Source organism: Schistocerca gregaria, chromosome 7, assembly GCF_023897955.1.
Source record: "Schistocerca gregaria isolate iqSchGreg1 chromosome 7, iqSchGreg1.2, whole genome shotgun sequence".
NCBI lineage: Eukaryota > Metazoa > Arthropoda > Insecta > Orthoptera > Acrididae > Schistocerca > Schistocerca gregaria.
The window spans coordinates 574,324,108-574,349,425 of NC_064926.1; the positions used below are offsets into that span (position 1 = coordinate 574,324,108).

Sequence of the window (25,318 nt, forward strand, 5' to 3'; positions counted from 1 at the left end):
GGGCGGAGTTTGCGCAGAGTCGGCAGTGTTAACAGACAACCAGCACAGCGTGAAATAACTGCAGAGATAAATGTGAGACGTGGACGAACGTATACGTTTGCACAGTGCGGCGAAATGTGGCGTTTATAGCCTAAAACAGACTACCGACACGAGTGCCTTTGCCAGAAGCACGACATCGCCTGTGGCGCATCTCTTAGGCTCGTGACCATATCGGTTGCACTCTGGAGGACTGTATAACTATGACCTGCACAGATGAGTCATGATCTCAGTTGGTAAGAGCCGATGATGGTAGGGTCGGTGTGGCGCAGACTCCACGAAGTCATAGACCCAGACAAGACACTGTGCAGGCTGTCGGTTTGCTCCACGGTGGTGTGCAATGTGCAATGAACCGGGTCTTCTGGTCGAGCTCAACCGATCATTGACTTGGCGACCATTTGCAACCATTGATGGACTTAAAAGTTCGCAACAACGACGGAATTCTTATGGATGACAATGCGTCATGTCAACGAGCCACAGCTGTTCGCAGTTGGTTTGATGAACATTCTGGACAATTGGAGCGGATGATTTGCCCGCCTAGATCGGACGACACGAATACCTCAGAACGTATATGGGATACAATCGTGAGGTCACAAAATGCTGCACTGACAACTCTAGTAATAGTTACTGATGGTCGTAGAAGCAGCACAGCATAACGTTTCTACAGGGGACTTAACGATTTGTCAGTTGCACGTCGCGTCCAGTTCGTGTACTCTTCCGGGCAAAAGGAGGTCCGGCACGGTATTGGGCTGACTCCTGACACTTTGGTGTACGTTAGCGTTATCACTTGGAGCACCTGGTCAGATGTGTACGGGGAGGGTGAAGTGAGTCTCAACTGCGCCAGTACTCGACTCGGCTCCGCTGAGTCAAGCGGTGCTCAGTGTTGAGACGGGAGCTGCAGGCGGGCCCCTGTGGCCCTCTGCCGCAGGCGCCTGTGGCCAGCGGCCAGGTAGCCGTTTAATCTCGTGGCCCCTTCTGCGCTGACGTGTTTATGCTGGCGCCCAGGCATCTCTCTCTCTCTCTCTCTCTCTCTCTCTCTCTCTGCGTCGCCTATCCACCGACAGTACCCCACGGTGCGGTGCTTATTTGGCCGTGAATCAGTTACGAAGGACGCCTAGCGGTCCCTGGTAATGTTTTCTAAACATTCTTCTTAAAATTGCATTAGTAATCCCTGCGGTACACGTTTGCGAATAGAACTTGCGCAAACGAGGCAAAAATGAGACAACTCTGTGCGTACTGAGGTACAGGAGAGGCCAGAGGTCGCTTTTGTTTCTGACACCGGTCTCTTCACTGCTTTTGTGCGGTCCTCCACGACTTCCTCCCCTGACATCAGAAAAAGCCCCATACCACCTACAGCCAATAGCCTCGTTTCGTTTACTTGGTGGATCTGTTCCAATCGCTGTCTTCCTCTACAGTTTTTACCATCTCCAGCTCCCTATTGGACCATGAAAGTTATTTGCATGTCCTATCCTGCCCTGTACTCTGTTTTCCACATTTTCTTTCCTCGACGATCCTGCGGAACACCATCTCATTTCTCAACTTAACATTTCACGCAATTTTCAACATTCTTCTGTAGCACAACAACTCAAATGCCTCCATTAGCTCCCTGTCCAGTTGCAGCATCGTCCACGGTTCACTGGTGTACAATTCTGTAGTCAGCTGTACGTAGTGAAAGTTCCCTCTCAGGTTCTACGTACGATACCAGGGTACTTCTCTTAGCTAGGTATGCTCTCGTTTTCTTCTGGCCTTGCATCGTTCGCGACGCCTTAATCTGCCTGCAGTATAGCAGAATTCGTTTCGACCGCTACGTGGACCCTAATTTTGTTCAGTTCGTCGCTGATTTCGTATCTGCTACTCCTCATTACCTCAGTCTTTCTCATTAGACTGTTCACGCGATCCGACAGTTACTGTAATTCTTACTGGGAGCTTATCTGATACCTTCCTTCTGTAGACCGAATACGTTCACAGAGTTCGAGGAGGGAGTCAAATTTCTTCCGCGCAGTCGTAAGCTGGGCTTATAGCCTCAACCAGCACAGTAATTCGATTCCTCCGCAGGGCAGGGCACTCGTTTTTCACGCATATGCAGTCCTATCGCTTCATCTGCATCTACACGGATGCTCTGCAAATCACATTAAAGTACCTTGCCGAGGGCGCCCAGGAACTAATGTATCAGACGTACCGTTAACTCTGTCAGAAATGCAACAAAGATCTCGCTGTTCGGTGACGAATTCCGTCTCGCCCAATGCAAATGCCAACAACTGAAATAAAGCAATCTACAGAAGATGGGACAAAGCTGTTAAATATATTTCGATAACGTGTTAAAAGAACATTGCTATTTCAGGAGACTGCAGCAGAATGATGCCGACGTCGGGCCACGATATGTTTCTGCTGACAACCATTCAGCCACCTTCAGCTATACCACGTAGCTGACTTTGTAGCAAAAACTGGCCTAGTGATATTAACTGAGCGACGTTCATCAGCAATGTCCAGTATAAAAATGTCCTGTAAATGGCTCACCGATTGTGAAGAGAAGCATATCGTCGCCGGATGTCACCAACCGGCTGCAATCCCGAAACAACAAACAACATACATTACGGCGGGAAATGAGAATTATTTTATGGCCGAGATGGAATTATTTGTCGTGTATTTTGACAGAATCGTGGAGACATGAGAGGACACAGATCCCGTTATCGGACATCAACTCGAAAATTACGTAATTTGACTACGACGATTGTCAGTAAGTTCAGAACTAGTGTGTCTCCTTCGAGGTAGCTGCTGTGCAGCTTTTGTCTTCTTGCTGAGTCGAAATGGGGGTGACGTATCCGCGTCGACAGTGCAGTACAACGCAATGTTTCCAGCTGAGATCATTCTAGGGCACTGAGTCGGCAGCATCCGCGGTACCGTGTCCCCCGCTGTTCTTTCCGTCACACACACACACACACACACACACACACACACACGTAAACAGAGCAAACAGTAGCATAAAGCTTGCTGACGCGTCATTGCGTGGCAGAGAATCGACCTCTGTCTCCTATGCGTGGCTACCCGGCAGTGTTGTCAGCAAGCTACTGTGCGTCTCTCTCTCTCTCTCTCTCTCTCTCTCTCTCTCTCTCTCTCTCTCTGGTTCCTGTCACGCAAACGCAGACGTCGCCGTGCCCCGGCTGGCTGGCTGCTTCACGGTCGGACGCACCGACGCACACGCGTGCACGCTTAAAGCAGCGTGAAAAGTGGCGGCAGCGGCAGTAATGAGCCCGAGCCGCCTGCAGATAAGGAGTCACGGCGCCGGCCCCTGTGTGTGTGTGTGTGTAGCCGCCGCCGCCCCGCCACAAGCCCGCCTGACCAGCCCGACATTAAACTGCTCTCTCTCTCCCTCGCTCTCTGTCGTTTGTTGTCTTTGCCTTTTTGTCCCTCCTCCTCCTCCTCCTCCTCCTCCTCTACCTCTCCTCCTGTGTGCTGCCTCGGCGGCGCTGCTGCGGGTCGCCTCTTGTCTGGTCTTGACAGCGCGTTGTAAACTATCGCCGAGGCTGCTGCTGTTGCCGCCGAGGGGGCAGAAAAGGACGACGGAAAAAAAAAAAAAAGAGTAGGGAGGGACGACGAAAAAAGGAAGTGGATTGTGACCACGGCGCGGCGTTGCACGGCAGACGGGGAGGGTGGGGAAGAACACAACAAGGCTCTGCGGACGGAAATAAAACGAAGGCAGACGCCTGCAGCCCTCGGCCCCTCTTCTTCCTTCTCCGCCCGCCGCCACCTAGCGAGTCCTTTTCTCCTTATTGCGGCCAGCCGCGCCGCCGCCCCGGGTTAATTGAAGATAAGTCCGGCTCGTCTGTGTGTGTGTCTGTGCGTATATATATAGCGCATGAATGGGCGGCGCTGGCCCAGGCGTCTGCGGCTGAAGAATGGGCCGATTAATTGCGGATGCCGGCCTACGCCACACGGTGGAACCGTCCGGGTTTTGTCTCTACCTGCTGCTCTGGCTGGCTCTACCTCACGTCGCCGGGCGCACGGATCGCCTACTGCCGAGGGAATTATGCTGCTGACATCTCCGTCTGTTTCACGGCTCTCGTACGTAATCCTGAACAATTACCTACGCCAAAACCAGCAGTATCCTGTAAATAGGAAGCTATCTAGAACGGTGTTCCACAGGGTGAAGTCTTGGGACCCTCATTGTTCTTAATATATATTAATTACTTGCCACTCTACATTCCTGAAGATGCAAAGCTGGCCCTTTCTGCTGATGACGCAAATATAGTAACCACACCCAACGAACAAGAATTTGCCGAGGAAATTATAAATAATGCCTCTCAGAAAATTAAGTGGTTCTCTGCAAATAGACTCTCAATAAATTTTGAGAAAACATGGTATATACAGTTTTGTACAGTAAAATATAACACCACCATTGGTAAATACAGACTTTGAATAGAAATCTGTTACCAGGCAGAATATTCAAAGTTTCTGGATGTGTGCATTGATGATAGATACAACTGGAAGAAACACGTTGGTGATCTGCTGAAACGTTTATGTTCAACTGCTTAACGCTATTAGGGTTTTTGCAAATTTTGATGATAAACATATGAGTAAAATAACCTACTTTCCCTATTTTAATTCACTGCTTTCATATGGCATATTTCGAGGTAATACCTCATTAAGAGAGAAAGTATTCATTGCAAAAAGCTTGTAATCACAATAAGAGCTGGAGCCCACCCAAGATCACATTGCAGACATTTATTTAACGAACTAAGCATGTTCACAGTATCTTCTCAACACACAAATCACTTTCGAAATTTGTTATTAATAACCAATCCCAGTTCAAAAATAACACAGAAGTGCATAGCTACAATAAAAGAAGAATCATCTGAACTATTCTAGGTTAAATTATCTGGCACAGAGAGGAGTCAATTACGCTGCCACAAAAATCTTTGGTCATTTACCAAATAGCATTAAAACACTGACAGGCAGCCAACCAGAATTTAAAAGCAAATTAAAGGAATTTCTGTGCATATCTACTCATACTCAGGAGACGAAATATTAGATATGAAGCAGTAATTGTTTAATAATAATAATATAAATTATATCGTGTAAAGAAACCTTATGTTAAACAGACAAATTGCACATCATTACGAAATGTATTAATTATGTATAGAACAAGTGTTAATGTATTATAATGTAACACGAACAAGGCCTCGGCTCTGGTGTGGTGAGCAGCTTGCAGAAGCCATCGATCACACGTAGTGCACCGCGTTTTGGTCCAAAGCAACATCCGTGGTCACCGGTACTGCCTATAAGCCTACGTTCTGCAGATAATTTTTCTGTTCGCTCTGTGCAAATACGCATCGCTTGCCTGTACACCTCCTGATACTTCTCAATTTTTCTTCCTTTACCGCTGAACTGTTTGTGCATTTCTCAACATTTCAGTGGCCAACAATACAATTTTTACGCCATTTTCTCAGTTGTCAAGATACAGTGTGAAAAATACTGTGGTCCACTGCAAACGAAAAAGGCTGATTTTCTTCATATCTCTCTCTCGTCGGCTACAACTTCAATTACACACACACACACACACACACACACACACACACACACCTGCCCCTAGCGATGTCTTTCATGCAACCCGCACTACGTCTGTAAAGGGAACGGTATCTAAGCCAGCAATGTAATCGATGTTACTCCCCTCCCAGAGCTTTCGGTAACTGAACAGTACTGTAAAAAATACAAGTGAAGACTAGCCACGAGTTGCACGGTATTTTTGGACCGAGATACACCTTACTTGTGCCATACTTATCCAAGTGTCTCCAAACTCACTTCGTGTTATTAGCGGTGTAGCCACGCAGGTTTTGCCCGCCCCTGTAAGTTTATTCAGTCCATAGTACTGTAAACGGGATAAACTAAGAGACATCCAAAACCTGTGTGACTACACCCCTGATTACACAAAGAAACATCGGAGACACTTCGATAAGTATGACAGATGTAAGGTATATCTTGATTAACTCATCGCCAGCCTTCGCTTGCAAAACGTATTTCGTTTTGGTGGAAAAGTATTTTCTCAACCTTCAGGTTTGAGGAATGCATTTCAAAATTCTCCTTCCCTGTTCAATAAGCTGCTTTTGTACGGGGCAGTCAAATAGAAACGAGACAGATGGAAAAAAGTAAACTATTATTTTAAAAGTAACCGCCATAATTGTTAACACATTTATCCTAGTGTGAGGCAAGACTTTCTGTGCCATCACTGAACAATGTCAACGGTTGCCGAAGAAGTCGTGATTGTACCGTGGCGCGCACATCCCTGTCCGAAGCGTTTCTAGTCACGAATGTCTTCCTTCAGGACTGCTAAAATAAAGAAATCGCATGGGAAAATGCCTGGACTTCATGCGGGTGTGCCGAGAAGTTGGTTCGCTGTAAAGCCCTTGCACATCTTACACACAGTCCCGACCTCTCCCCGTAAGATTTCCATATTTTCGGAGCCTTGAGATACGTTCGTGGTCGTAGATGTAATTCGGACGGAGGAGTGATGTCCTGGGTACAGTCATTGTTCTCTACGTAGCCGCAATCATTTTTCCTTGAAGGCACGGATTGTCTTGTCTCGCAGTGGAATAAATGTATTAACAGTTAAGGCGATTACTTTAGAAACAATAAACACATGACTTAATTTTTCCCTCTGCCACTTTTTGGCTGCCCCTTGTATAAATTGCAAAATGTTTGTTAACTAGAGATGGCTTGTTGATGTAGAAGAGACTTCGTCCTTAGGTATGGAAAAATCTGACAGGGAGAGAGAACGAAAGTGCAGAAATTAATAAGGCCAAATTAAAAAAAAAAAGCATGAACATAGAGGAATCGTAATGTCGAATGTAAGCTACCAAAAGCTCGGAAAACAAAAATAATGCTTTAAACAATTGAATCACTGTACCTTCAAACTTTCGTTTATACTGGTCTATCGAATGGAAGTCTAATGTTTATCGTTGAGTGAATGAAGTGTTACAATTAAACACAATTTTTAGGGTAGTAGTAACAGATTTTCGTGGTGGTAAATTACACAAGATTTCAGGAAGATCGCGACTAAGATCTATAACGTTCGCGAGTGAAAGAAAATGTTAGGCAAACTGATGTGAAAGATGAAACTGTAGACAGGGCTTTTTTCAGACTGCGGGGATAACTCTATAAGTTCATTATATCTTTTCGGTGCCGTTCGCCAGTAACCAAGGCATTAATTGCAAAATATAAAACATGCGCAATTGTTATTTATGAATGTTATATCAAACGAACGTCCGCGGATGTGTGTAAAAAAAAAAGAAGCAATCGACAGTAATATTGCGTCGGTGCCTTTTTTTTCCCCCCAGTGAGCTTTTTGTTCGTCGCTCGCGAGACCAAATGAGATTCATAAAAACTGAGCTCATATAAAATTAATCTCTTATACGTCAGTGGAATGCTTTGTACTCTTGAGCTAAAAAACTCAGTTCCATTAGTAACAGAACTTGTGTGATTAAAATTAAATCTCCTACTCACCGAAGTACGTAATTTTCAAGAAAACAAAACTATTGCATTATTAATACCCGAAGCGAATTTTGTGAATAGTCCTGTTTTCAGTTTCCATCTCTGGTAGGAATTTTACGGAATTTCGATGTATAACGTTTTTCGTTTATCTCCGCTTTCAGATATGCGGCTCTAATCGATAACTATCTGGCTGTTTCTTTTATTTATTTGTATGTGCTCGCTTGTGCAAATGAAATGTTTTGGTGATTTCTGGATGTTCTCATCATTTTTGTTTTGCACGTCTAATCCTTTATCTTCAAAGGAGAACCCGTAGTAATATGTGCATTAATCTCTTTTTCTGTGCTGTCTCCATTGGCCTCATTTTCAATTGTAGTGACGCATTTTGTCTTCAATGTACTTCGTTTCCTTAATACGATCGTCTTCAATACTTGCTCTATATATGAATTCTAAATTAGTGACTAGTACGCCAGTTTTCCGGGACCGAGATAAGCGTATAAACATTTTTTTAAATATTTATGGGTTTTTCAACTACATCCAGTCCTCCGCTTTAGAATACCGATATTATAATTTCGCAGTGCGTTTCGGCAATCCAATTGACAATTTCCGAAGAATATGCCAGGCCGCACTTGTGTTCAGTCTATTTGTACTGTAGGAAAATGAATCTGACCTTTTTTTGTGTAGAAAGTTCAGTGTAGTTAAATTTTGTTCTGGGGTGCGTTTGTCCGTTATAGACCGCGGCTTTGGAGTTACTCAAGAAAAACAGACCTTCAGTTCATACCACACCGATCCCCGCCCCTTCCCAGAACGATCAAGATTTTTGGTGTGTTGTTCATGGCACTCTCCGCCCGCTGTTCAAAAATTTGCAAATACACGAATTCTTTTCCGTTTTAGACCTTTTTTGGTCTTCATTGAGTTGGCTATTACGCCACCGGTAATTGACAGTTAAATCTTATTGTTTGGCCCTCTGCCTACGAAACTTGGTTTTGCAAGAGTTGACTTTAGATCGAATTGTAGACGTATTGAGTTTTTACATAACGTTTACGAAAGTCGTTTTTTCTTTCATTAGCCTCACCTGCACATTTAGCATAGTATTCTTAATGAAACAGCAGACTGAGCCGCTGGTCTTACAGCCCAGTCAACAAAGACCAAAGAATGTCGAATGTGGGGAAACAGTGTTGTCGCAAATTTTTGTGCAGCGGTAGGAAGAAGTCATGAGTGACATACTGAAAATGCTGGCCGGTGGGGAATGGAGGGCGTTTACGTAGATGTCACTTTTTGTAAGTCCTCGAAAAACTTTGACTTCCACTGAAAACGTATTCCACTACAAAATTGAACTACTTTAAATTTCCTACGACAGGCTTCCCTTTATTTGTCTGGTACTAAAAGTTTGTGCGGAAAGAGCGAGAGAATATGAAAACCTCCCCCAACTCGCTCGCACTGTATCGTAGCTGTTTTCTGGCCAGTTAGAAGTGCTCCCGCGACTTGGTAGACCACACGTGTCCTGTACGAAATTGTTCGGCTTGACTACCTCTACTCAACTGTGGTACGTTGTAAACAATTATTGTTTATAGTGTGTGTGAGGGGGGAGGAAGGTCATTAGCATATCGTTATGGAAGACATTGCCAAAACATCGGTTTTATCCGTCTAGCCACAGTTACTTTACAGTTTGACGAGGTTGTACGCAGCTCTGCTGACAGGCTACAGGAACCTGAGATCTCTACGCTCGTAAATTATACTTATGCTCAAACCTCCAAATGCCACATACTCAGATCGCTACAAAACGTTGTAGAGCGACGGAGTATCAACGAAATCGATTTAGCTCGTAGTATGCACTTCTCCTCCAGCAGGACGGGCGTAATCATTAATTAAAAGTGACACCAGAACTACGGGACACATGAAAAGTATAACAGTGAGTACTAAGTACACGTAGCTTCCGCAGAGAGTCGGTAGAGCGTTAGATCGTCGTACTAAGAATCCTGGGTTCAAAGCCCAGGATGCAAATTTTTTTACCGTGTTACGCGTGAAAATTTTATATGGGGATTATCAATACTTTTACAACGTGGTGCGACTGTTTCTTTACTGAACTCTTCCAGTTTGTTTACTCTGTGACAGTACAAATGCACTAGCTGCTTCATCACGAGTGGTGTCTGTTCTGTCGTACATATTCGACAGAACACCACACCTATCTGTACAGATGTACTGTATAGGTTAGCTACTTTAAACTAACGAAGCGAAAGCAGACAGTCAAAAGAAGAGTGCTACAAACTCCCGAAAGTCCTTTCACATCCCAGGAAAACGTTTTGTATACCAGTTTCACGCGCAAACAGTTAAAAACAATAACGGGGTTTGAATGAACGCGGGGCAGTTGGCGCGACGAGCGCGCACTCTGCCAGCTCACCCACACGAGATCTTGGAAGCTGTTATTCACAGATACCATTTTCGTGGGCTTCGTAGTTCTGAAGCTACTTTTACCTACCGTTTACGCTTTTTCTACTGGATGACAGCACGTTTTACTAACTGAATCAGTGTTTTGTTTGGTAGCGATCTGATTTTTTGACAAGAGGTGGTTTGGGTGTTAGTGTGAAGTGACTACATTGTATGTTGTACGTTTTACGCTGAAGCGCCAAAGAAACTGGTATAGGCATGCCTGTTCAAATGCAGAGTAATGTAAGCAGACTACGGCGCTGCGGTCGGCAACGCCTGTATAAGTGTCTGGCGCAGTTGTTAGATCGTTTACTGCCGCTACAATGGCATGGTAACGAGATTTGAGTCCGAATGTGGTGTTACACTCGGCACACTAGCGATGGGACACAGCATCTGCGAGGTAGCGATGAAGTGAGGATTTTCCCCTGCGACCGCGAGTGTACCGTGAACACCAGGAATCCAATAAGACATCAAATCTCCGACATCGCCGCTAGAACGGGACCAACGACGACTGAAGAGAATCGTTCAACGTGACGTAAGTGCGATCCTTCCGCAAATTGTGGAAGACCCACTCGTGTTCTCTTGACGACTGCATAACACAAAGGTTTTACACCTCGCCTGGGCCCGTCAACACCGACATTGGACTGTTGACGACTGCGAAGTTGTTGCCTGGTCGGACCGGTGTCGTTTCAAATTGTATCGAGCACATGGACGTGTACGGGTATGGAGACAACCTCATGAACTCATGGACCCTGCATGTCAGCAGGGCACTTTCCGAGCTGGTGGAGGCTCTGTAATGGTGTATCACTCTGACAAGTGAGACGTACGTAAGCATCCTGTCTCATAGCCTGCATCCATTCATGTCCGTTGTACATTCCTACGGGCTCGGGCAATTCCAGCAGGACAGTGCGACACCCCACACTTCCAGAGTTGGGGAGTGGCTCCAGGACCACTCCTCTGTGTATAAACACTTCCGCGGGCCATCATGCTCCCCAGACACGGACATTATTGAGCATGTCTGGGATGCCGTGCAACGTGCTGTTCAGAAGAGATCTGCAGCCCCCGTGCTCTTACAGATTTATGGACAGCCCTGCAGCATTCGTGGTGGCAATTCCTCCAGCACTACATCAGAAAAGTAGGGTCCGTGTCACGTCGTGTTGCGGCACTTCTGCTTGCTCGCGGAGGCGCTGCACGATATGAGGCAGGTGTACCAGTGTTTTTGGCTCTTCAGTGTATTATAAAGCGGCGACATTAGTATGTTTGGCGATTAGGGAACAATTGTTTGAGTTCTGGTTTGTAAATAGTTGTGATCCCATTCCGGTGGTTCCCTCATGCAGGACATTGAAATGGGTCCTCACATCCTTCTTCCCTAGCACTATCTGAATTGTTGCTCTGATGGAGGGGTTGACGTGAAAACAAAGTGAGAAAGGATAAGACTCGAATATACAACGCCATGTTGTACACGAGTCGGCCTACCAACTGGATATCCTCTAAGAGACTTGAGAGTTGGCCCGAAGGGGCCGTAGTGTTGTTAAGTACGCTCGGGCCGGCCTATCCTTCCGTACACGCGGTCTGATTAGTGTAATTAAACGAATGAAACGCGTCGGGGAATTCCCGTTACAACGGCCCCGGCGAGGTTTGCAGCCGGCGCGCGGTGCCACACTCTGCCTCTTTGGCGCGGCGTGTGAAATGGAAAGCCTTGCGATCCTTTGGCCCCTCAGTGAAAAATGAAGCCCCGCCCAGGTGCGTCGGTAACTGGGGCCCGTGCTGGTGAGCAAGAGCTCACGTTGCCTGTGGAAGCAAGCGCCGCGCCGCGCCGCGCCGTGCCGGAAATTGCGCCTCACGGGAACCCCCGGCCCACACCTGCGTGCGCACGTGTGTGTGTGTGTGTGTGTGTGTGTGTGTGTGTGTGTGTGTGTGTGTGTGCGTGCGTGTGCGCGCCTGAGCCGGGGCGGGGCGGCTCGCCCGCAATGTAGCTTTTCTCCGGCCTCGCATAGCGCACTCCTCTCCGGTGCTTATTGCGCCACGGACGAAAAGAAAAGAAAAAGGGGAGGAGGGGGGAAAAGGCTCCCGGAGAGGCGCAGTGGTCCTTAGAAACCGCGCGCCGATGGTTCGTGCGGTGCCGGCGGACTGATAATCACGCCGCGGGCGAGTGTGTGCGTAAAAGAGGACGAGAACGAAAAGGCACTCGTGTCGCTGATGAGTTCCCACGCGCCGAGCACCGCAGGCCGGTATGCGAAATGCGGGCGCCTCGCCACATCGCGGCCTCTTCCCTTTCACGACACGCAGACTGGGGGCGTAGCTGTATGAAAAGGGACCGTGGGTGGTTGGGGAAGGGAGGGGGAAGAAGAGAAGAAAAGAAAAGGAAAGAAAGAAAAAAAGAAATCCGGCGCTCATTTCGACTGACAAGCCCGCAGCTCGTCTTGCGAGGCAGTTTGCCCCCCCCCCCTCCCTCCCCCCCCCCCCCACCCCGCTCGTCTCGCTACTGCACTGCCGCCATGTTCCATTTCCTCCTGCGGGAGACGATCTCAAATCTCATTGGAGGCGTCGGCGTCGCTATCTTAGGCTGACGCGCCGTTAAATGAGGAATGTTTTTGTGCGCGCGCGTGCGTCGCTGATTCCGACTCGCGAGAGGAAAAGCGTCGCCGCATCGGACGCGCTCGTTCCTCACTTCGTTAATTACAGGGGGCGCGCTGGTGGTGTCTGTCTGCTTGTCGGTTAAGATAAGCGTGAATTAAAACGTACCGCGCTGTACAGCACGCGCAATATTTTCCTTTCCTTCCATTGAAAGTGATTCAGTGCCTCTCCAGAAGAGGCGGAACTGGAGAGCAGTATGTATGTGCGTAGTGCGCAGCTGTATTTCACTACGAATCGACCTCCTGCAGAAAGAGGAGGAAAAGCTCCCTGTCAGCGGTCTCGCAAGTGTGTAATACAAGCCGTGCCGGCAGATTGAAAGCCAGTGGCTGATCACTTGAGACGCCAGGTCCCTGAACTCGGGCTCTGAGACTGCTCACTTACGTGTACAGCATTTGTTTGTTGTTTCTCGCGCTGAACTCTCATTTTATTATTATGTCCGTTATCATTGACACGCAAGTTGCCGAAGTGGCGTCAGCTAAAAAGACTTGCATTACGGCGGCCGAACCCCGAAGGGGATATCCCATCTAATAAATGCCATACGATCAATCGCATGCTGTGTGATGCCAGAATTCTCAACAATATCACAGCAGCGAATGGACCATATTTAGACGAGCGGAAAAATGCTGGAGCACAAAAATGCTGATGTTCTCCTGTTTTAAAAGACTCTGGGTGGAAACAGGGGTACCGAGCTGCCACATCCTACCGCCCTCAGCACTGAAAATTTCCCAAAACATCTGGAATGTGAACATACTAGAGTTCTTTTTAACACGCAACTGAAAAGTTTTACTCCCACAAGGTCCCCTGACTGTAACTCGTACCCACTCGCCCACCCACTTCCATTCGCTCATTCTCACTCATTCACTCAGCCCAACTCACTGCCATCGCCTGTGCGTGTCTCCGCCTGTCGCTACCTCCTGTGTCACAGCCACAGTCTCCTCTGTTCTGCCCTCCTGCTAGTCTCTCCTCTCACTGTCATTGTCTCCCTCTTGCCATCTCATTATTTCCTTCCCACTGCCCCTCCCTCCCTCCCTCCCTCCCTCCCTCCCTCCCTCCCTCCCTCCCTCCCCCCTGCCACCCTTGTTGTCATTGTCATGTACTTTCTCATTATCACTGGCTCTCACCCCAATCCCTGTCTCCCCCGCACTGTCTCCTTCACTGTTTTCCTAGCACTGTTCTGTCACTGTCAACGATATTCCACTGCTGCCTCACTACCATTGCCTCCTTCGCTGTTACGGTACCACAAGCACTGTATTATATTTTCCAGTATTTCTTACTTTTCCGTCTATTTTCCACTCCCACTGCCACTGTCGCCTTCGCTCTCACCGTATAAAAGCACGAGTATGTTCGCGTGTAACAATTTTTGAGAAAAATTTTAAAGGTGCTAAGGAAGGTAGAACGAGGCAGTCTTTTAAAACAGGATGATATTACAGAATATTTATTTTTTGTTTGTAATCCTGAGGTGCTGCAGTAACAGCAGTAGTGGTAACGTGCGTGTTACTGTATTCAAGCCGCCGCCTCCCTCCGTGATTTCTACTCCCCTGACTTTCTTAGTATATTAACTATTCTTTGATACATGCCAATATGTTTCTTTTTTGTACAAGTTGGGCCTTCTGTCTACTTCCTTATTTATTCGATGCAGTTCTTCTGTGTAAGTTGCCAAGTCTAGCCGTCTCATCGTCAGCATTCTCGTATACCATCAAATTTCAGAAACTTGTATTCTCTTATTCCTCATACACATTGTCGGCAAGGTTTCACTTTGATACATGCGCCATTGACATACACCTCTTTTTCAGGAAAGGTTTTGTTGCTTATTTGTTATAAATCAGCTACTCGGAATCAGTGGCTAACGCAATCAACAGTGTAACATAGGAATTAGCTTAATTTTTCGAGGAACTTAGCGGCGGAATAGGAGTCGTGAGCCACGAGCAAACTCTTAAATTTCGATTTGAAGCCGTAAATTACTTTTAAGATTTTTGAAGTCTTTCGGTGTCTTATTGAAAATGGATGCAGCACAACACTGCACAGCCACACTTACGTCATTTTGTACGCCTACCAACTTCGGCGCGTCAATGCACCATCTTCAGGCCTTAGCTGACAAAGGGGGAATCGCCATCCGTATACAAGATGCATTGATGGCAGCATACTGGTTTACGCAAACTCCTGTAATTATGATGTTTCTCCGAGCAGAGTCAACGGACAGGGATCCAAATGCAAATCGGATTTCTGCCTAGTGTTAACTGACTAATGAACAGGGGTCGATTAGAAGTTTCGCGAACTTGACCGCTTATTGCCCGAACCGCCCTTTTCTTCGCCAAAAATATCCTTTGAGAATGGAAAGAGTCACTCCAAAATATAAAACCGTACGTCATAAGCGAATGAAAATAAGGAAAGGAGACTACTTTTAGAGTCGAACTATCATTTAGTTCACATACTGTTCTAATATTAAATATGACAGCATTAAGTCTCGGAACAAGATCCTTAACGTGGTTTTTCTAGATGATTTACTGTCTGAACACTCGGAAATTTGATCTGTTCAGTCTCATTAATTATATGTCCATTATTTGTAATTAGAACGTCAGGTTTTGGTGAATTGTGTTAGAAACTGTAAAAACTGAGTCTTTGATGTAGCCTTCGTTTATTTTCTATAAGACGAATTTGTGACTCGAATTGCATTATTTAGAACTTGGAATGTTACACTACATAGCCAGTGTCGACCGCTCCAATTACAGGCGGTAAACTTCGTGTCCTAAACCAAAGTGGATTCTAAAGCGAGCCGGCTTGGAATTGGCGTCTGCACCGTCGAAATCCGTGCTCGTTTCCTCGAGGGAATGCGACGTTTGTTCCCTTCCCGCGGTTGCTGTGTAATTTAGCGCGCCCTCGATCGTTCGGACCGGTGGCGTTGACCGAAGGTTAACGGGGAATACGTTGGAGGATGGCGAGCCTGTACAAAAGTGTGGAGCCGAAGGGCGGGGCAGTAAGCAGTAGTCCCGGGGCCAGCAGGTGGGGATGCAGCGACCCCACCCTGTTCTGCTCGCCTCGCTAACGAGACGCGCCGCTTCTTGCCTGCGAGCCGCGTCGCCTGCGTTTGCCTGTCCGTCTGCCTGCCTCTGTCTCTGTGCGTGTGTGCGTCTGTGTGCCGAGTGGCGAAGCGCCCTTTGAGGCGACGGCAAACACGGACGCCGCTGCGGCCGACATATCGCCGCAAATATTTACCTGCTGGCCAAGTCTGGCGGCGGCTCCAATATTTGTCGCCGCGACCCGGCCGCCGGCCCCACGCACGCACCGACACGCGCGCGTGCGTGCGCCGGAAGTTGCTGGCCACTGGCCGCTGCCGTCGCCCCGGCGACGCCCGCCGCGGCTTTTAAATATGCGAGGCGAGGGCGTGTCCGCCCACACCCTGTGTGTGTGTGTGTGTGTGTGTGTCGGCCAGTCTACATCGCTCCATGTCATACCCAGAGTTACCTTAATGTGCTGAATGTATACGTTAGCCTTCCCTCTATCGGCGGATGCCACTATCTTAGCAAACTTAGCAGGGGACAGCCTGCCGGTTGACACGGTACTCCATGCCAGAACTTCACAAATGTTTCCTTCGACGGAACGCTTCGAGAAGCCTGTTGCTTTGATGGAACACCTTGCTCGTTCTGAAGGTTAATAAAATTTGGAAAAGGAGAAAAACATTATTTCATTCTGTGATTACTTCAGTTTTACAGAAATTACGATAAAATTAAAAACTATTAGTATCCTCAAAATATCGAAAAGAAAAATGCTGTTATTACTAGCTTTTGGTGGAGCACGTACTCAGTTCCCCTGGAACACAAGACGAGCGTCATGCGAAACACAGTTTGGGAACCCTGCTCTAGGCGCCTGCTGCCGAGACTCACACATCATATTTCAATCGGTGTACCCGAGGAAGAGATATTTGTTTGGTACTTCAGACTTTCGCATTTCGTGACAACGCTTGTCCCAGCCAAATAAATTCCTTGTTCAGAGTGTAACACCTCCACCCCTGTTTTTAGTAACGTGTTAACAGATAGAATAAAGTCGCAGAACACAGTAAAACATAACTCGGTGGCTAATACAAGATTCCTCATACTCATTTAAACGTCCTACGCTACTGTCTAACACGATGCCTATAGCTTTGTCAGTTGTCATCCTGCCATAATATGCCATTCGTATGTATCTGCAAAGTGTCTTGGAAACAGAAGACAGACAGGGTACCGCAGTGGACTCGCATTCGTGAGGACGACGGTTCAAACCCACGTCCGGCCATCATGATTTAGGTTTCGGTGACTTCCGTAAATTGCTTCAGGCAAATGCTGGGATGGGTTCTTGAAAAAGGCACGGCCGACTTCCTTCCGCTCCACCCAAGTCAGCCAATTTCTAGTTACTTTCTTACTGTGTTCTTATTCACCCGAAGAAGCAGTGTTCTAAACTTGGTAGTATTTGTAGTGACATTTAAATCGGGGACTGACAGGGAACACAACAATGAGTATAGCAAACGACTGCAAATTTTTCAACGATCTGATGTTAACCTGTTCGCACAGTTTTCAGACTCACTGTAATAAGAGCTCATATTCAGCCCGTAAGAAATACTACGAATCCAAGGAGATCTGAAAAGAAAGAAAAAATACGAATTATACATTCTTCGTGTTGTCTACCAACTTATAGCAACTGCAAGATACTGGAGAATCTGCAACCAGTTACTCAAACGCTACCTGGAAACGTGTATCATTCATGTTCCTCTCATAATTTGTCGCCCTCTACTTCCATCAGCTTCTTAGACGGGTATTAGCTTCTCCAAATTTGAAACTATAAAATCAGACCCAGCAGTAGCAGTCGCGCTGTCATGTTACCTGCAACGTACAAGCGAGGCACAGAACACTTTGATCTCAGTAACAGCGTGAGTGTGGGTATTGACAGGCAACCGTGCAACTTCCTACGGCACATACTGTAATCAGAAACGTATTTTATGACATCGACCCAGATCAGGCTTATTTAATGAGGTTAGGTAAGTAGACTGCTTCCAGGTTGATAATCAGAGAGTTAGCGAAGACAACACGGATCCAGAACTCCTGGAGGTCCCCGATTATAGCCTCGAGAATTGTTAGATTTGAGTGTCCCCTGCGTAATTAATGTAATACTCTGGCGCACGAGTCAAGTCTGTGTCAGTCACCCTCGCTAGACACCAACTCCGGACCAACCGAAAATCCAAAATTAGTTATTGTAAGCGCTAAACTGCTCTTGTGTCACATTATCCAGTTTTTACAGTGAGCAAGAAGGAAAGGACAGCACGATATATTTGGGGAAGTAATTAAATTGAAAAAAAAGGAAAGTTCTACAATGGACTACAAAAGTCTCGGAAGGTCAGTTTATGGAGTAGTGACTCGAAAGAACATAACTAAAAGTAACACAAGGGTGATTAAGAGTTACACAAGTGAATCAGATGACAGTGAGACAGTTATATAAGAAAATATGCACCGAATCCTGTAGAAGAGTTTTGCTGTTTGTGGAACAAAATAATTGACGATGGTGCAGATCGAGACAATAGAAAACGCCCTTGGCAGTAGTGCGACAGGATTTTAGAAAGAGAGAAATGTAAGCGTTACGAAGTCCTCTGGAAGTATTTGTCCGGAGTATAGCTTTATGTTGCGCAGAAACCTCAACGATAAATAGTGCAGAGTAGAAGAAAATAGCTTTTGAAGTGGGGGAAATAAGGTGGGTAGTTCAAATAAACAAAGAAAAGGCTCTGAATCGAACTGGGCACGAAGGAATTTTACGCCAAGACCCGACTTAAAGAAGGGACAGGTCGATAGGAGAGGTACTGAAGCAGCGAGGAATCGCCAGTTTGGGGAGGGGCGGTAGGGTTTGAAGACAACGAGTCGATTCAAGTGGATGGTAGGTTGCAGTTTTTATGCAGACCTGAAGAGACTAGGACAGGATAGACTACTTGGGAGAACTGAAGATGTTAGCAAGTGGTGTCTGTGATCGTTTCTGATATTCTTATCCTCGGCAGACTTAGCGACACTCCGGTATCACCTTATCGCGTGTGAAGGCAAGCCACTATAAATGTGGAATGTTCCCGCTTCTCCCCCTTGGGTATGAAGACGTACGCTCTCCCGTGGCGACCGGGCTCCACTGGAGTCCAGCCTGTGTCCCGCTCGCTGTCATAGCCGCTCCGGATGTTTGCTCGTCGCGATACTGCACGGTGGAGGCGGGGGGCGCCGTGTGAAGCGGAATGGCGTTTTAAATATGCAGCCGGCACGGCGCGGTGTTACGGTTTGTAGGTGGCCGTTCAAACTTTAATCCGGCCTCTAAATGCGCTGAATATATAAATCAGCCCTGCGCGGCGTAGCTTCGCGGTCGATACCCGAGGTCGCGGCCGGCACGCAACCCCGGGCCCGTCTGTTTTTGTTCCTCGCCTCTCTGTGAATAACAAGCAGACAGACCTGGCTTCCCAGCCGTCCTCCGCGGCCGTGTTCGGCCGGAGGCGGGAATATTCTACTCGCCACCCTCGCTCCGTTGCCGACTTCGGTGCCGAGCGGATAACATGCTGCGCGCCGCACTGGTCTCGAGGTTTCGGTAATGAACACGCTATTTTAGCCGACATGTAGCTAAGTGCCACTCTGTGGCTTTAGCTGTCCTGCTACTAACACATTCAGGTTAGGGCAGAGCCGCTTGGTAGCCACAATCATTAAATCTCTCTCTCTCTCTCTCTCTCTCTCTCTCTCTCTCACACACACACACACACACACACACACACACACACACACACACATTCAGACTGATAAGGGCTACATATTTTTTAAACAACAAATGTACAGGTCTTGTGTGAAAACAGACTCGGGTAAAGAAAATCCTGTGCTGTACTTTTTTGTGGAAGTGTGCTGTTTTGTTTCCTTTCTCAGAGTCAGACAAAGCCTCTCCTTTATTCTTATTGGTTCTCATTATATGCACCGCTCTGTGACACATGTGTATAACAACAAATAATAGATTACTTGGGTGGTGTCATCACTTTGCTGATAAGGGGAAAAAATCCCTTGACCTGTAAGAAAACTTAGTTCTGCCTTCTTCACTAAAAACTGATAGTAAAAAGATCGAAACTTGTTGGGAGATGGAAACACAGTGCCATGCCGGTAGTTAAACCCGGAACTTTCGCCTTTCCGCACGCAATTGCTCTACATAAGAAAGACTGAAGCCAGCCTCCAGACGTTTACTTCTGTCAGCACCTTATCAACAACTTCACAGAAGTTACCGAGCGAGGTGGCGCAGTGGTTAGCACACTGGACTCGCATTCGGGAGGACGACGGTTCAATCCCCCGTCCGGCCATCCTGATTTAGGTTTTCCGTGATTTCCCTGAGTGGTTCCAGGCAAATGCCGGGATGGTTCCTTTGAGAGGGCACGGCCGACATCCATCCCCGCCCTTCCTTACTCCGACGAGACCGATGACCTCGCAGATTGGTCTCTTCCCCACAGAAGTTGCTGGACTAGCACTCTGGAGGAAAGGATATTACAAACAAACATCTGTGACATCTTCGGGATTGTTTTCAGAATGAGTGTTTTCTCGGAGTAAGAAACTTCACTTCAGTATGAAAAATTTGAGTAACAAGATTTTCAAAATGGTGAACGGCGTCGAAGGTCTTTCGTAATTTATGTGCGCGGTGACTTTGCGTTTTGGGGTAATTATTTCATATTATAAATTACAAGATGTACTACGAACTCACGCCTCCTAAACGTTTTGATCACAGATTTAAACACGTACGTCTACTCCGTCAGTAGTAACCACGATATACCGATGACTGCGTTGTAACGTTATCAAGATTGGTTTAATACATATTTAGTCTGCATTAAAAATAATCGTCCCACTACAATACAAAGATGGGCTGATATGACTTCGCTGTTTATAGAGCCTGAAACGAAATCCACGAGTCTAGATAAATTGGGAAAAGATTAATATTAACTGATTCTTCCGTCTCTGCATGGCAAAACCACTTCATAAATTATAAATGAAAAGCAGTAAACTGTTTATGTTCTGTGGTATGATTTACTTCGTTTTCAGTTTACAATGCTATCATTAGTCTTTATACCGTAGAACATTGATGGCCACCCTGGTCGCTACTGCCCAGTAGCGCTTGTCCCAGCTTTCATGTTGGACGGCAGGCGGTAAGGATTATACAAACAATTTTATGATTTACTTCGTTTTCAGTTTACAAGGCTATCATTAGTCTTTATACCGTAGAACATTGATGGCCACCCTGGTCGCTACTGCCCAGTAGCGCTTGTTCCAGCTTTCATGTTGGACGGCAGGCGGTAAGGATTATACAAACAATTTCATAAGGTGTTAGGTAAGTAATTACGGTGTTGTTGTATTCTTTAACTTGCTGTAACTCTCCGTTATAAATTGTGTTAAGTAAAGGTACGTCCCTACTTTATAGGTCGTCTTTACTGTGGAACCGGAGGACGGTTAGAAAATTTTACTACTTCGAACGGAGATACAACAGTGAACGATAGGTAAAAAAGGTTGTTTACCCCTGCAATAGAACGTCCACAATTTAGTGCTTTTCATTTTTTATTTGGGAAAAAATTCGTGTAAACAATGCCTGGTGTTCGGTGCGTGTTATAGTACGGCTAATAAATGCTTGGTAGGGCAGAATACTAAACACTGCACCTTCTTTTTTTTTTTTTAAAAAAAAGAAAGTTTCATCCTGGTACTATTAGACGGTAAAAGAAAACGTTAATGCTGAGACACAGAGCTGCGCCTCGTTTCTTGGTAGTGCCTGCATCCAATTTTGAACTGTGGGGTTGGGTTCAACCTTGCGTTGCGCGTTTAGATTTGGACTGGAAACGCTTCTCCACCACGACTTTTTGCTTTTTGTTCCAGACGGAGATTTCCAAGAGACTGAACGCCATCATCGCGCAAATCCTGCCCTTCCTGTCACAAGAGGTGAGTACTACGCACGCTGCGCCGAGTGAAATATCCCGCGTCCAGAGCAACTGCAGCTAACGCAACGCAGTTAAATTTGCTCCCACCCCGACACACTGATTGATTTTGTTTCGCTATACATTAGCTGCATTCGCAGTGCCTCTGCGTGACACAATTAAAATTACTCTCAAATTAATAGGTTTAAATCGTAGATTGTATACAGCTCTGCCGGGATTATGATTTACAATACATTTTCACTTTAAACTAATTATTCTTTTTGTTGCAAATTAGAAAATCAGTTTTGTTTGTATAATGTTACACAAAATGCCCTTTATCGCTTGTAACTGATTTACATTTCGCTGCAGATTTATTGCTAATTACCGACATTATATTATGCAGTACTTTAAAAAAAAGTGATACTAACTCACGTCACGGGGAAATGTGCTTTCCACTTTTTTATCGTTCTGCGTTTATTAACGCTATTAAAGCACATTGGCTTTGAAATTATAAAGGGAAAAAAGCAAAATGCTGTAGCTATATTTTTTTTTACAAGGAATGTTTGAGACGAGCTGTGTCTGTTATTTACACGAAAACTTGATTTGGGTTTAAGGAAGTGAAACGAGACATTACTACCAAATAAAAGTCGGAGCGAGGAAGTTCGGGAGTTCAGACTGCATCACTGTGCACATTAGTATTCTTCTTTCCTCAGTAACCCACTTAAAACTATGGTGCCGTATCGGAGGTGAGAGTTTTGATTCCTAAAATATCTCCTTAATTACCAAATACAGATTTTGTCATAACCTGTCCTCAGCTGCGTAAGACATGATCGATTATATAGATCTTTTTTATTTTTGTGCGGCACAATCAATTCACCTATAAAGGAAAACACAAGAAGTGCCCAAGGAAGGAGCAGCTGCTTCACTGCTTCCCATACACCAGAGGTGCGAGCACTTGGCCCGCATCTGGACGGCCATTAACGTTATGATTCTCGTACTTGCTTAAATCACTGCCGTCGAATAAAGATGACGAGTCTCTCAGTAAGTCCTGTTAATTCTTTCTCCAGGATATTATTCTTTAATGATTCGCTACCGAGGACGTCGAAACCACTCATAACATTTTTTAAAGTTTTACATTCTTGTTCCCATTACTTCCTTTTTCCTTACCGGGATATTTGTGTAACTCATCAACCTTCATTTGACTGTCAACAAGCTTTGTATGTCTGACATTTTTATTTATACGCTAATTTTCTTTTTTCTGGTACTAATCATCTGTATTACTGTTACAAGAAGTAAGGAGTGCTGTCGACAAGGGATCTCAGATCGATTCCATATTCCTTGATATCCAGAAGGCTTTTGATACCGTCCCTCACAAGCGACCATTAATAAAATTACGTGCACATGGAGTATCGTCTCAGTTGTGTGACTGGATTCGTGATTTCCTCTGAGAGAGGTCACAGTTCGTAGTGATAGACGATAAATCATCGAGTAGAACAGAAGTGATATCTGGCGTTCCATAAGATAGTGTCATACGCCCTCTGCTGTTCCTGATTTACATAGATGATGTAGGTGATAATCTGAGCAGCCCCCCTAGACTGTTTGCAGATGGTGCTGTAATTTACCGTCTAGTAAAATCATCAGACGATCAATTCCAATTACAAAGTGATCTAGAGAGAATTTCTGTATGGTGCGAAAGTGGCAGTTGGCAGTAAACAAAGAAAAGTGCGCGAGGTCATCCACTAAAGAAATTCGATATATTTTGGGAATACGATAAATCGCACAAATCTAACGGCTGTCAATTCGACTAAATACATAGGAATTACAATTACGAGCAGCTTAAATTGGAAAGACCGCATAGATAATATTGTGGGGAAGGCGAAACAAATACAGTGCTTTGTTGTCAGAAAACTTAGAAGATGCGACAAACCCACTAGAGAGACAGTCTAAATTACACTTGTCCGTCCTCTGCTGGAATACTGCTGCGCGGTGTGGGATCTCTACCAGCTAGGGTTGAGCGGAGGACATCGAAAAAATGCAAAGAAGGGCAGCCCGTTTCGTGTTATCGCGCAATAGGGGTGAGAATGTCAGTGATATGATACGCGAGTTGGGGTGGCAGTCACTGAAACAAAGGCGGTTTTCTTTGCGGCGAGATGATTTTCGAAATTTCAATCGCCAACTTTCTCTTCCGAATACGAAAATATTTTGTTGACACCGACCTACGTAGGGAGAAATGATCATCATAATAAAATTAGAGAAATCAGAGCTCGAACGGAAAGATTTAGGTGTTCCTTTTTCCCACGCGCCATTCGAGAGTGGAATGGTAAACTAGTAGTATGAAAATGGTTCGGTGAACCCTCTGCCAGGCACTTAAGTGTGAATTGCAGAGTAACCATGTAGATGTAGAACGTAGGTGCAAGGCGTGTATTTTGTATTAGTGCAGTGTGTAGTATGTACGAGTATTCTGCTTGACCTGTGGCCAAATATTCAGTGTTACTCTCGTCCATGACTCGATCACACACCCACGGACTTGTTTTCATAATATTAAAACGTTAATTCTTCTTTCCCGTAAGGAATCTTCCAGACGCCAAGAGGTATGTCAGTATTTATGATCTGTGCGTTTGCGGGGGTGGGGGTGCAAGGAGGTGCGCTTGTAGTGCATCTTACAGGTTAACGATTAACAACAGCTGCGCTGAGTTGATCCAGGAAGTTGAAAGTTGCCACGACGTGAGGACACTGTACATGCCCAGAGAACGGTGGCATAACACACTTGTAAGTCGCGTCGAGTCGTGCCTTAGAAACGCGGCCGCTCTCTGCCTTTCCTGTCGCTGTAGTGCGTCGTGGAAACAGCGTCCTCGTTTTCTGCTTCATATATAGTAGAAACTACGTATACTCTCGCTGAGGAAGGAATTCCAGCATCCAGTCACTATTTATGACATCGAATGTATTACGCTTCACCAGTGCAGATTATTACATGAGACTAGCAGCAGGTCTGATACTTGTTTTTAACACTCGTATTTTATTTCTTCCCCCTCATAAGCGTGGCAGCCGAACTATTAACGCAGTTGCATCTGTCATAAACCTGAGATTACAGAAAAATTTACTGTGTGATACGAACCTTCAAGATATCTTTTATTTTCGAAACCACATACGCATTTCATGACAGCTGTTAATACGTTATAGCAATTACGATGTTATTGGCCAAAGTATTCTCTGGACACAGGCTTTTCCTTTCTGGAATGCTTTCTGCTTGTATAGGTTGTGTAGCGCCTCCCCCGATGTTATCTTTTCTCCGTTCAGTGTTTCCTCCCACTGTAGCTTTCTCCGGTCCGCATCATGATTCACCTGGTTCCTCAATCTTGTCCGTGGTCTTTCAGTTGGTCTTCTTCCAGATTCCGTCAGTTCCAGGGCTTTCCCTAGAACAGCTTCTTATCTCGTTCTTTTTAAGTGATCAAACTATCTCAGGCCTTTTCTCTCCGTAGTTTCTTTTAGGGAATTTATCTAAAGGGTATTCGTATTGCTCGATTCTCTATCCTGTCCCTTCTCATTCTACCAGAATTCCTCGTAGGAAACGTTTCTCTGATCGCTGGTAATCTGCGCAATTCTTTGTCCTTGGTCAACATTGTGATCCGCAAGTCGAAATGTGTAATAATATGACTTTCAAATCGTTATCTTTGCTTAGATCGATATTTTGCAATTCCTTATTACGTCTGTTACAAAGACGCGACCACTTAGTCCACGTCGTGGGAGACGGGCAATGGCACGCAGTAGGGATGTCCTGTAGCTGTGAAGTACTTCGGGATGAGAGAGAGAGAGAGAGAG

At 45.8% G+C, this 25,318-nt stretch overlaps 1 protein-coding gene across 9 annotated transcripts in view; it reads left to right on the forward strand.

Moving 5' to 3' along the window:
* Positions 1-25,318, forward strand: part of LOC126281226 (transducin-like enhancer protein 4) — a 455,583-nt gene that overhangs the window by 193,494 nt on the left and 236,771 nt on the right. For all 9 annotated transcript variants that reach the window (XM_049979984.1, XM_049979985.1, XM_049979986.1 and 6 more), the window contains one exon: positions 21,462-21,524. In XM_049979984.1, the coding sequence (XP_049835941.1) occupies positions 21,462-21,524 (63 nt within the window). The remainder of the gene's footprint in view (positions 1-21,461; positions 21,525-25,318) is intronic.